Source organism: Mustela lutreola, chromosome 16 (genome assembly GCF_030435805.1).
Source record: "Mustela lutreola isolate mMusLut2 chromosome 16, mMusLut2.pri, whole genome shotgun sequence".
Classification (NCBI taxonomy): Eukaryota; Metazoa; Chordata; class Mammalia; order Carnivora; family Mustelidae; genus Mustela; species Mustela lutreola.
This window is the reverse complement of record NC_081305.1, coordinates 44,156,802-44,168,893: the sequence shown is the minus strand read 5'-3', so window position 1 is coordinate 44,168,893 and position 12,092 is coordinate 44,156,802. Positions and strand designations below refer to the sequence as shown.

Below are 12,092 nucleotides of genomic sequence, written 5' to 3'. Positions count from 1 at the left end.
AGTGATTTCTATAATGTAGTGCATCGAGTGGATGAACCCATCCATTATTTTCCAGTTTGGGGGATTGTTTTTATTATTATTTTTTAATTGCATTATAGTTAACCTACAGTGTTACATTAATCTCAGGTGTATAATGTAGAGATTCAGCACTTCCATACATCACCCAGTGCTCATCACAAATGCCCTCCTTAATTTCTATCACCTATTTCACTCCTCCCGCTGCCTCCCCTCTATTTCCCCTCTAGTATCCATCAGTTTGTTCTCAATGATTAAGATTCTATTTCTTGGTTTCTCTCTCTCTTTTTTCCTCTGCTCGTTTATTTTGTTTCTTAAATTCCACATATGAGTGAAATCATATGGTATTTGTTTCTCTCTGACTATTTTGCTTAGCATTACACCCTCTAGCTCCATCCATGTTGCAAATGGCAACTTTTCATTCTTTTTTATAGCTCAGTGATATTTCATTATATATATATATATATATATAATTTATATATATATAAAGAAGATGTGACATATATATATATGTGTCACATCTTCTTTATCCATTCATCTATTGATGGACACTTGGGCTGCTTCCATAATTTGGCTATTGTAAATAATGCTACTATAAACATAGGGGTGTATGTATCCCTTTGAATTTTTTTTTTTTTTTTTTGTATTTTCGGCTAAATACCCAGTAGTGTGATTACTGGATCATAGGGTAATTCTATTTTTTTAACTTTTTTTTTTTTTTAATGTAAGAGAGAGGGAACACGAGTACGGGGAGAGGCAGTGGGAGAAGCAGACTCCCCACTGAGTGGGGAGAACAGTGTGGGGCTTGATCCCGGGACTCCAGGATCATGACCTGAGTTGAAGGCAGACTCTTCGCTGACTGAGCCGCCCAGGTGCCCTTATTTTTAACTTTTCAAGGAACCTTCATACTATCTTCCACGGTGGTTGTACCAGCTTGCATTCCCACCAGTGGTACAAGAGGGTCCCTTCCAATTTATTTATTTATTTAACTTATTCCCAATGTTTTAATTAATGTAAATTTTGCTTCTGTGATCAATTTTGCTTGTGAAATTCTTTTATAGATTTGTATTTATTCTCACAGCAAAAATATGATAAGGTGAGTTTCAAAGCAGTTGGGACTCACCTAGTTGGAGCTTTGGAACTCTGTCTGTTCTAAAACATTTGATCCTTTTGATTATTTCTTCTGTTTTTGAGGCCCCCTTCTTCCATCATGATGTCTGCTTTATGTTTTGCAGGGTTTTCGTTTCATTTTTATTGCTATGCTGTGCAGTTGTGCATCCTCAGGGTAGAACTGCCAGCACAGATCTTTTTCTTTTCTCATGTGAATGTTTACAAGAGTGTCCTGGTTGGTTTCTACGTGTTGATATGGTCCTTTGCTCCCACTGCATGTTTCTGTCTTTCTCTTTTACCCCAAACATTACCGGGACATTACTTTTCTGTTCAGAAGCCCTTCTTCAGTGGCTCACAACAGTGTCTTAGGTACTCAGAACATGCCTCATATCACATTTATTTATTTGAGAGAGAGAAAGAGAGAAGGGGGAGGGGCAGAGGGAGAGAATCTTTAAGCAGACTCCCCACTGAGTGTGGAACTGGACTAGGGGCTCAGTCTCATGACCCTGAGATCATGGCCTGAGCTGAAATCAAGAGTTGGATGGTTAACCAACTGTGCCACCCAGGCACCCTAGGACACTCCTCGTTTCAAATGTGTTGTGCTGTTTCTGACATCATATTCTGGTTATTAATTCTGAAAATGTGCTTATTACACCTTTAACTTAGATTAAGTCATTTTTTAGGAGCTTGGCTGGAGAAAGGAAGACAAATAACTGTTTGAGTTGTTCAGAGGAATCTATCCTCTTTTTCATGTAATGATTTCAGGCCCGGGAGTAAGAGAAAGATGGAAGGACTGAATCTAATACTTGCCAAATCTAAGGAGTTTCTTTTTTTTTTTTTTTTTTTAAGATTTTTATTTATTTGTCAGAGAGAGAGAGAGAGAGAGAGAGCGTGTGAGCCCAAGCAGGGGGAGCAGAAAGCAGAGCAGACAGAGGAAGAAGGAGGCTCCCCACTGAGTAGAGGTCTCGATTTGGGACTCAGTCCCAGGACCCTGGGATCAGGACCTGAGCTGAAGGCAGAGGCTTAACCAACTGAGCCACCCAGGCACCCCTAAATCTAAGAAGTTTCTGACAGCACGAGCATCACAGCAAGTCAAGGATGATATTGGTTATAAAGTATTTTTCATCTACCATGACATTTCTTTACCAGTGTATCAGTTAGCCCTTGCTGCATAACAAACTACCCCAAGCCTTACTGACTTAAAATAATTCATTAGCACATTGTGTGCTAATGAATTATTAGTGTTTTGAGCTGGGCACAGAAGGGTGTTTGGCAGGCTTCACTGGGGCATGCTCGTGTCGCTGCAATCCACTGGCGGTTTGGCTGGGGCGGGATGGCTGTCTGTATGTGACAGTAACAAGCTAGTTGCTTAAGGTACTTTGGTTCTTGTTTTTTTCCATGTCTGTATTCCCCCTGAATTATGCTTACAAACTACTCAGTTGCTTCTTCAACTCTGCTCTTTATATAAGTTCTCATATGTAGCTAGAGGCATCCAGCTGAAGCCTTTAAGGGGGTTCCTGGAGATCTCATTAGCCAGATCTGGAAATCATTAGGTATTTTCCAAGTGAGACAGGTAACAGTGTTGCTAGTACCTAAAAGGCATGGCCTTTCTCAGGCTGCCCTAGTGGTTTCCTTAACCACTTTTCCAGCCTCCACTAACAATTTGTTTACTACTTTTCCCAATTGTGCACATAACCTCTGCTGTTCCTGTTCCCATAACTAATGTCACATGTTTTTTGTAATTGTGTTGACATTTCATTTCTTTCTTCTGTGGGTAATTCTGTGGGTCAGCATTTAGGCTTGGCACAGCAGAGTGGTTCTTCCTTCAGTTTACCTGGGCTTACTTCTTACTGTTGTCAGTGGGCTGCTCAGATGGAACAGGATGGCCTTATACAGCTCGTGGTTGACAGGCTGGTCTTCTGCTGAGGTACCTCAGTCCTTGGTTTTCTGTGGCCTCGTCAGCAGACAAGTTCCATTTACTTACATGTTGGCCTCAAAGTTGACTGCTCAGAAAGAAACAAGGCCAACCCCAAACCCAAATGCCTTCCAAACCTCTGCTTGCATCATGGTGGCCAATGTCCAGTTGGCTAAAGCATGTCCCATGGCCAAGCCTAGTGTTAGTATAGGAGGAAAATGCCTAAAGGGTAGAAAAAGAGAGGCATGATTTACTGGGCGGTGGGGGAAGGAGGTGGGGGGGTGAAGGTGGCCATTGCTACAAGATAGGATGTTATACCTTTTGGCTGTTGGAAAACCCCACTTGGGCTGTTCTAAACAATAACTGAGCCCACCTGAGAGAAAGTCCTGAGCCAGGACACACTTTGGGGTTGGTCCTTTCCTGCATAAGCTTATCAAGGACTGGGATTCTTTCATTTCTCCATTCTACGCTGTTCATGGTGTCAGCCTCATCACACTAATTCCCCTCACAGTTGTAAGATGTTTATTATTGGCAACTTTAAGTTGCATAACAATCCTAAAAGGAAAGTCATATTTTAATACCCATTTTTAGAAAATTGAGACAGAAATGTCAAGTTATTGGTGCAAAGTGGTGGGAGAAAGAGGGCTGTCATTTGAGCACAGTCTGTCTCCAGAGTGTGCTTTAAGCCATAGTATTTCTTAGACTTTTCTAAGATCAGACTTTTCTCGGATCAGAATCACCGAGAAGCCTTGTTAAAACAGGTTGCTGGGCCCCACATGCTAGAATTCTGATTCAGTGTTTCTGAGATTGGGCCTGAGAATTTGTATTTCTAACAAGTTCCTAAGAGATGCTGGTGCTGCTATAGGTTTAGGGACTGCACTCAAGGCCAATGCACTGAACTTGGCTGCCTCTGTTGGGTCATTTGTGCCCACGTTTATGAGCATTAGGAAAAATACTGGCTCTGCATTAGTCCATCTTAAAAATGTAGACGTCTTCTGCTAGGATCCAGCAGCGGTCTACTGTGTCTTATTGGTTCCAGTTGGCCACCAATCCATTCTTCAGCTGACAAAGGGATAGGTCACATTTATGCCAGTCGGGCCTCCCCTTGGGTTGGCTGTAGTGCCCCCAGCTGCTAGCTGAGTTCCTTCTCAGTGAAAGAGGTTTGGAATAGGTCCTGGAGAGTCATCCATTTAGTGTTTCCATACCCACTGCATGTGTGGTTCTCTGCCAAAGAAACCATGAATTTTTCTAGGGCTGTGCAAATACCGGTTGCATTAAACTTGTTGAAAGAATGTAAGTTGGGGGGCGCCTGGGTGGCTCAGTGGGTTAAGCCGCTGCCTTCAGCTCAGGTCATGATCTCAGAGTCCTGGGATCGAGTCCCGCATCGGGTTCTCTGCTCAGCAGAGAGCCTGCTTTCCTCTCTCTCTCTGCCTGCCTCTCCATCTACTTGTGATTTCTCTCTGTCAAATAAATAAATAAAATCTTTAAAAAAAAAAAAAAAAGAATGTAAGTTGGTCTGCAGTGCTGCTTCTTTGTTAGAAATTTTCTAGTTACTTTTGCATGCACACACATGTGTGTGTTCATTCCAAGAGGGCTGTAAAATCAAATAACCGCCGGGACTAGGCAGATATCTGAATGAATGGTCTTTTCTCTTCAATATTTAATTATGAAAAGTTTCAAACCTACAGAAAAAATATAAAGACTTTAACATTGACTCACATACCCACCACCTAGATTCAACAATGAATATTTTGCTACACGTGCTATCCACTTGTACACTCATCTACTCATCACGTACACTTGTGTGTACTCATCAAGTATATCACTCAAATATTACCTTCAGTGCACAGTAGAGGATAGAATTTTATATTCCTTTGGCCGTTCAGACCCTCTGTAGTCTGCCATTACCTGCCTGCTCTCTTTTCTAGCTAGCCACTTTTCATTCCTTATTTCCTCCCATCCCATATGTCTTGTCTGGAGGGCCTATCCCTGTTCTTTCTTCTTGATCCTTCAAAATCCTGCCTGCCCTTTACAACTAAGATCATACCTTCTTATAAAACCTGCTGTGATCTCTCTATCCTCCATTGACCTTTCCCTCTTGAGATTCCTGTGGCCTGGTGATTTTAAACCATGACTCTACTTAGGAGCCTTTAAAAGTATAAAAGCTCTATCCCCAGAGAGTCTGATTTTATCCATTTGTGGAGAGACCCAGGAGTCCATAGTTTAAAACACCACAGTTAGTTCTAAAGTACAGCTAGACATGACGGGTGAGAACCATAGCACTCAATCATCCTGACTGGTCTTTATTTATAATTAATTGCTTTGATGGAGGGCTGGCTTCTGGGATTGCTCTTACTATAGGCAGGGGGAGGACGCAAGGTGGGGTCCTGTTTTAAGATCATTCCACAGTCAGGGCAGAACACTTGTGTTTGGGAGACAGTGTCATCCCTCAAGGAGGGATAGTGTTCTGAGAGGGATGCAAAATTAAATCAGTGGGTTAAAGCCTCTGCCTTCGGGTCCGGTCATGATCCCAGAGTCCTGGGATCGAGCCCTGCATCGGGCTCTCTGCTTAGCCAGGAGCCTGCTTCCTCCTCTCTCTCTGCCTGCCTCTCTGCCTCCTTGTGATATATATCTCTCTCTGTCAAATAAATAAATAAAATCTTTTTTAAAAAAATTAAATCACCAAAGGGACCAGGCAGGTAGCTAAATGAAATGGGTAAGGTAGGAGTTGCAGCAATCTGCGAATAACATGGGTGGGCTAATGGACCCCTAGTGTGAGTCACCTTCGGCCATCTGTGGCCCTGCAGCAACGCAAAGCCCAGAGTGAGTAGTCAGATTTATGGACTTTTTTTTTTTAAGATTTTATTTATTTATTTGACAGAGAGAGAGAGAGATCACAAGTAGGCAGAGAGGCGGGCAGAGAGAGGGGGAAGCAGGCTCACTGCTGAGCAGAGAGCCCAATGCGGGGCTCGATCCCAAGACCCTGAGATCATGACCTGAGCCGAAGGCAGAGGCCTAACCCACTGAGCCACCCAGGCACCCCTATGGACTTTTTTCAACAGAGCTCATGAGTTGATGTTTTCATAGGAAATCATCCAACATATAAGTGATATAAGGAAAATGCTTTATATGGCTCAAAGTAACCCTATCTGGACTGCAGATTGTGTCCTCTTTTAAAATCTTTTTTTTTTTTAATATTTATTTATTTTAGAGAGAGGGAGAGAGGGTGTATGCAAGCAGGGAGAGGGGCACAGGGAGAGAGAGAATCCCAAGTAGACTCCCCACCAAGCATGGAGCCTGATGTGGGGCTTGATCTCACAACCCTGAGATCATGACCTAAGCCAGAGCCAAGATATGGACACAAGTGATTGAGCCACCCAGGAGCCCCAGATTATGCTCTCTTTTGAAAGACAAAAAAAGCTGTCCTACAATGAGCTAGGAAAAAATCCCAGAACTAGATCCCTAGACTCCTTGGGGCTTGGGTTCTGTACACCTCCATGCCAAGACACCTCACCAAAACCTTCATGCCAAGGGCCATTATATATTCCCACACTCCAAAGTAAAGTCTTCTAGGTAGCAGAAGAGCATTTGAAACTTCATTAGGGGAATAATAATAATAAATGCACATTCAGTCATCTAAAAATATTTGACTGCTTGGTGTTTGCAGGCTCTGCTTTGGGCACCAGGACAATAACAGTGAACAATGCCTATGGAACTTAGAGTCTGATAGGCAGTCAGAAAATAAAAATGAGTAACACGTTATCTAGAGTTAAGGGGGTACATTAAAGCAGTAGAGAGGAATAAGAACCTGAAGAAAAAATTTTCATGGAACAGCTAGGGAAATCCTCCCTGAGTGCTTAACTGTGTGCAACAGTCCTTTGTTTTGAGTCCTTACATTTATCAACTTCTCTGATCCTCAGCACAATTCTATGACATAAGCACTGTTTTTTCTTGGGAAGTGCTGAAAGGTTGACTAAATTTGCTGATGGGCACTCTACTTGGGGACAGTGTGATTTGAGTCCATAGTCTTCCCACCTATGCACTTGCATTCTTCAGGTGGGATCAAGGCAGTGGGAGTATGAGCAAGGTGGAGGAATGGGTCCTGCTATGAAATATACATATTGGTAGGTCCTCACCCCCAAGAGACTCAGCTGCCTCAGGTAAGTAGAGCATAAATGCTTAGACCAAATAGTCTCTGATACTCTTCAAGCTCAGTAAGATAATTATTTTTTACTGTTGTTTTTTTTTTTAATTTTAATATAATTTTTTATTTTTTATAAACATATATTTTTATCCCCAGGGGTACAGGTCTGTGAATCACCAGGTTTACACACTTCACAGCACTCACCAAAACACATACCCTCCCCAATGTCCATAATACCACCCCCTTCTCCCAAACCCCCTCCCCCCGGCAACCCTCAGTTTGTTTTGTGAGATTAAGAGTCACTTATGGTTTGTCTCCCTCCCAATCCCATCTTCTTTCATTTATTCTTCTCGTACCCACTTAAGCCCCCATGTTGCATCACCACTTCCTCATATCAGGGAGATCATATGATAGTTGTCTTTCTCCGCCTGACTTATTTTGCTAAGCATGATACGCTCTAGTTCCATCCATGTTGTTGCAAATGGCAAGATTTCATTTCTTTTGATGGCTGCATAGTACTCCATTGTGTATATATACCACATCTTCTTGATCCATTCATCTGTTGATGGACATCTAGGTTCTTTCCATAGTTTGGCTATTGTGGACATTGCTGCTATAAACATTCGAGTACACGTGCCCCTTTGGATCACTACGTTTGTATCTTTAGGGTAAATGCCCAATAGTGCAATTGCTGGGTCATAGGGCAGTTCTATTTTCAACATTTTGAGGAACCTCCATGCTGTTTTCCAGAGAGGTTGCACCAGCTTGCATTCCCACCAACAGTGTAGGAGGGTTCCCCTTTCTCCGCATCCTCGCCAGCATCTGTCATTTCCTGACTTGTTGATTTTAGCCATTCTGACTGGTGTGAGGTGATATCGCATTGTGGTTTTGACTTGTATTTCCCTGATGCCGAGTGATATGGAGCACTTTTTCATGTGTCTGTTGGCCATCCGGATGTCTTCTTTGCAGAAATGTCTGCTCATGTCCTCTGCCCATTTCTTGATTGGATTATTTGTTCTTTGGGTGTTGAGTTTGCTAAGTTCTTTATAGATTCTGGACACTAGTCCTTTATCTGATATGTCGTTTGCAAATATCTTCTCCCATTCTGTCAGTTGTCTTTTGATTTTGTTAACTGTTTCCTTTGCTGTGCAAAAGCTTTTGATCTTGATGAAATCCCAATAGTTCATTTTTGCCCTTGCTTCCCTTGCCTTTGGCGTTGTTCCTAGGAAGATGTTGCTGCGGCTGAGGTCAAAGAGGTTGCTGCCTGTGTTCTCCTCAAGGATTTTGATGGATTCCTTTCTCACATTGAGGTCCTTCATCCATTTTGAGTCTATTTTTGTGTGTGGTGTAAGGAAATGGTCCAATTTCATTTTTCTGCATGTGGCTGTCCAATTTTCCCAGCACCATTTATTGAAGAGGCTGTCTTTTTTCCACTGGACATTCTTTCCTGCTTTGTCGAAGATTAGTTGACCATAGAGTTGAGAGTCTATTTCTGGGCTCTCTATTCTGTTCCATTGATCTATGGGTCTGTTTTTGTGCCAGTACCATGCTGTTTTGATGATGACAGCTTTGTAATAGAGCTTGAGGGCCGGGATTGTGATGCCACCAACGTTGGCTTTCTTTTTCAATATCCCTTTAGCTATTCGAGGTCTTTTCTGGTTCCATATAAATTTTAGAATTATTTGTTCCATTTCTTTGAAAAAGATGGATGGTACTTTGATAGGAATTGCATTAAATGTGTAGATTGCTTTAGGTAGCATAGACATTTTCACAATATTTATTCTTCCAACCCAGGAGCATGGAACATTTTTCCATTTCTTTGTGTCTTCCTCAATTTCTTTCATGAGTACTTTATAGTTTTCTGAGTATAGATTCTGTGTCTCTTTGGTTAGGTTTATTCCTAGGTATCTTATGGTTTTGGATGCAATTGTAAATGGGATTGACTCCTTAATATCTCTTTCTTCTGTCTTGCTGTTGGTGTAGAGAAATGCAACTGATTTCTGTGCATTGATTTTATATCCTGACACTTTACTGAATTCCTGTATAAGTTCTAGCAGTTTTGGAGTGGAGTCTTTTGGGTTTTCCACATATAGTATCATATCATCTGCGAAGAGTGATAATTTGACTTCTTCTTTGCCGATTTGGATGCCTTTAATTTCCTTTTGTTGTCTGATTGCTGAGGCTAGGACCTCTAGTACTATGTTGAATAGCAGTGGTGATAATGGACATCCCTGCCGTGTTCCTGACCTTAGCGGAAAAGCTTTCAGTTTTTCTCCATTGAGAATGATATTTGCGGTGGGTTTTTCATAGATGGCTTTGATGATATTGAGGTATGTGCCCTCTATCCCTACACTTTGAAGAGTTTTGATCAGGAAGGGATGCTGTACTTTGTCAAATGCTTTTTCAGCATCTATTGAGAGTATCATATGGTTCTTGTTCTTACTTTTATTGATGTGTTGTATCACATTGACTGATTTGCGGATGTTGAACCAACCTTGCAGCCCTGGAATAAATCCCACTTGGTCGTGGTGAATAATCTTTTTAATGTACTGTTGAATCCTATTGGCTAGTATTTTGTTGAGTATTTTCGCATCTGTGTTCATCAAGGATATTGGTCTATAGCTCTCTTTTTTGGTGGGATCCTTGTCTGGTTTGGGGATCAAGGTGATGCTAGCCTCATAAAATGAGTTTGGAAGTTTTCCTTCCATTTCTATTTTTTGGAACAGTTTTAGGAGAATAGGAATTAGTTCTTCTTTAAATGTTTGGTAGAATTCCCCCGGGAAGCCGTCTTGCCCTGGGCTTTTGTTTGTTTGGAGATTTTTAATGACTGTTTCAATCTCCTTACTGGTTATGGGTCTGTTCAGGCTTTCTATTTCTTCCTGGTTCAGTTGTGGTAGTTTATATGTTTCTAGGAATGCATCCATTTCTTCCAGATTGTCAAATTTATTGCCGTAGAGTTGCTCATAGTATGTTCTTATAATAGTTTGTATTTCTTTGGTGTTAGTTGTGATCTCTCCTCTTTCATTCATGATTTTATTTATTTGGGTCCTTTCTCTTTTCTTTTTGATAAGTCGGGCCAGGGGTTTATCAATTTTATTAATTCTTTCAAAGAACCAGCTCCTAGTTTCATTGATTTGTTCTATTGTTTTTTTGGTTTCTATTTCATTGATTTCTGCTCTGATCTTTATGATTTCTCTTCTCCTGCTAGGCTTAGGGTTTCTTTCTTGTTCTTTCTCCAGCTCCTTTAGGTGTAGGGTTAGATTGTGTACCTGAGACCTTTCTTGTTTCTTGAGAAAGGCTATTTTTTACGGTTTAACTGTGTGTGATGTCTTCCTCTTCTCCCTGCTTAGATTTAAAGCTCCTAATGTGCAGGGACTTATGTTTTGCTTTCATCCCCAGTAGCAGCTAGCCTAGAATGTTGACAGTAGTAGGTGCATAAATGATGCTGGCTGGATAGAGAAAGGAGAATAATGGTGTTTGAACCCTTGGCCCTAAGGTCATGTAGGGAAAGGAAAAGAAAATAATTTTTCCTCGACCTATTTTGGGTTCATTGGCTAGCACCCTATAAATTAGACCAACAAAAGACAGATCAACAAGAGAAAAACAAACAGAAGGTTATTAACATACATCATAGATACACATGGGAGCACTCAGTGATGAGTAACTCAAAGGGGTGGTTAGAACTTGGGCTCATGGGATGCCTGGGTGGCTCAGTTGGTTAAGCCGCTGCCTTCAGCTCAGGTCATGATCCCAGGGTCCTGGGATCGAGTCCCACAATGGGCTCCTTGCTTCTCTCTCCACATGCTTCTGGGAGGCTGCTTCTCTCTCTGCCTCTGCCTGCCACTGCCTGCTTGTGCTCTCTCTCTGACAAATTAATAACTAAATAAATAAGATCTTGAAAAAAAAAAAGAACTTGGGCTCATATAACATCTTAACAGAAGAACAAGGACTTTTTAGAGAGTTGAGAAGACAAAGGAAGAGGATTTTGAGTGAGGATGGCAAATAGTGGTCGAAGATAAGGGGTAGTTAGTAAGGTTTGTTGTTTGGATTCCTTCAGTGCCATCTCCTGGCTTAAAAGGGTGTAGAGTTGTTTCCAGAGATTAACTTCTACTCTTCCCGGTAGAGCGGGAAGATACTTTCACAAATTTATATTCTGCTTTTAGTCGGGCAGGGGGAGGGCAGAGAGCTTTTCTTATGTCTGCTTCTTCTCAATGCCTTCAGCCCAAAATAATCCAAAATGGATGATGACGATGATGATGATGATGATGATGATGATGATGATGATGATTTTGGCATAAGCCAAAATGTCATAATTTGGAATGGCATATTCTGGTACCTTTCATTCATAACCCAAAGTAGGTCTTAGAAATCCCTACCTCCCACAGGGAAGCCTTTTGATTCTTCATCCTGAACAAGGTGAACTCCTGGATGAACAGTGGTGTGTTTTGTGTTAAAGGCATTTGTGGCATTCGGGGATGTGGCTGTGGACTTCACCCAGGAGGAGTGGAGGTTGCTGAGCCCAGCTCAGAGGACCCTGCACAGGGAAGTAATGCTGGAGACCTACAGCCACCTGATCTCACTAGGTAAGGATGGCTTCCCTCCCCACTTAAAATCTGTCCCACAGAGTATTTTCTGCACTCACAAGGAAAGGCTACCCATGAAGCAGCTTTGTCCTAGTGTTGGGCTTAGGAACAGTAATCCCCCTCCCTCAGGGGAAATCTGGATTTAGTGGAATTGAAAACAGGGAGATTTACTCATGTTGCCCCTAACACTGCATTTCCATGCCTCTTTCTCAAGGCTGGGGCTCTCTTTTTGCTTTTCTTGTTTGAAACCTAGGTGATTTTCCTTCACCATGTGTTAATATGTGTTAATATGCTGTTTTCCTGACCAGAGGCATGTTTACTTACT

The 12,092-nt window shown here is 41.8% G+C and overlaps 1 protein-coding gene across 2 annotated transcripts in view; it reads left to right on the top strand.

Annotated features, from left to right (window-relative positions):
- Positions 1-12,092, top strand: part of ZNF875 (zinc finger protein 875) — a 37,466-nt gene that overhangs the window by 3,017 nt on the left and 22,357 nt on the right. For both annotated transcript variants that reach the window (XM_059153777.1, XM_059153775.1), the window contains exon 3: positions 11,641-11,767. In XM_059153777.1, coding sequence (XP_059009760.1) covers positions 11,641-11,767 — 127 coding nt within the window. The remainder of the gene's footprint in view (positions 1-11,640; positions 11,768-12,092) is intronic.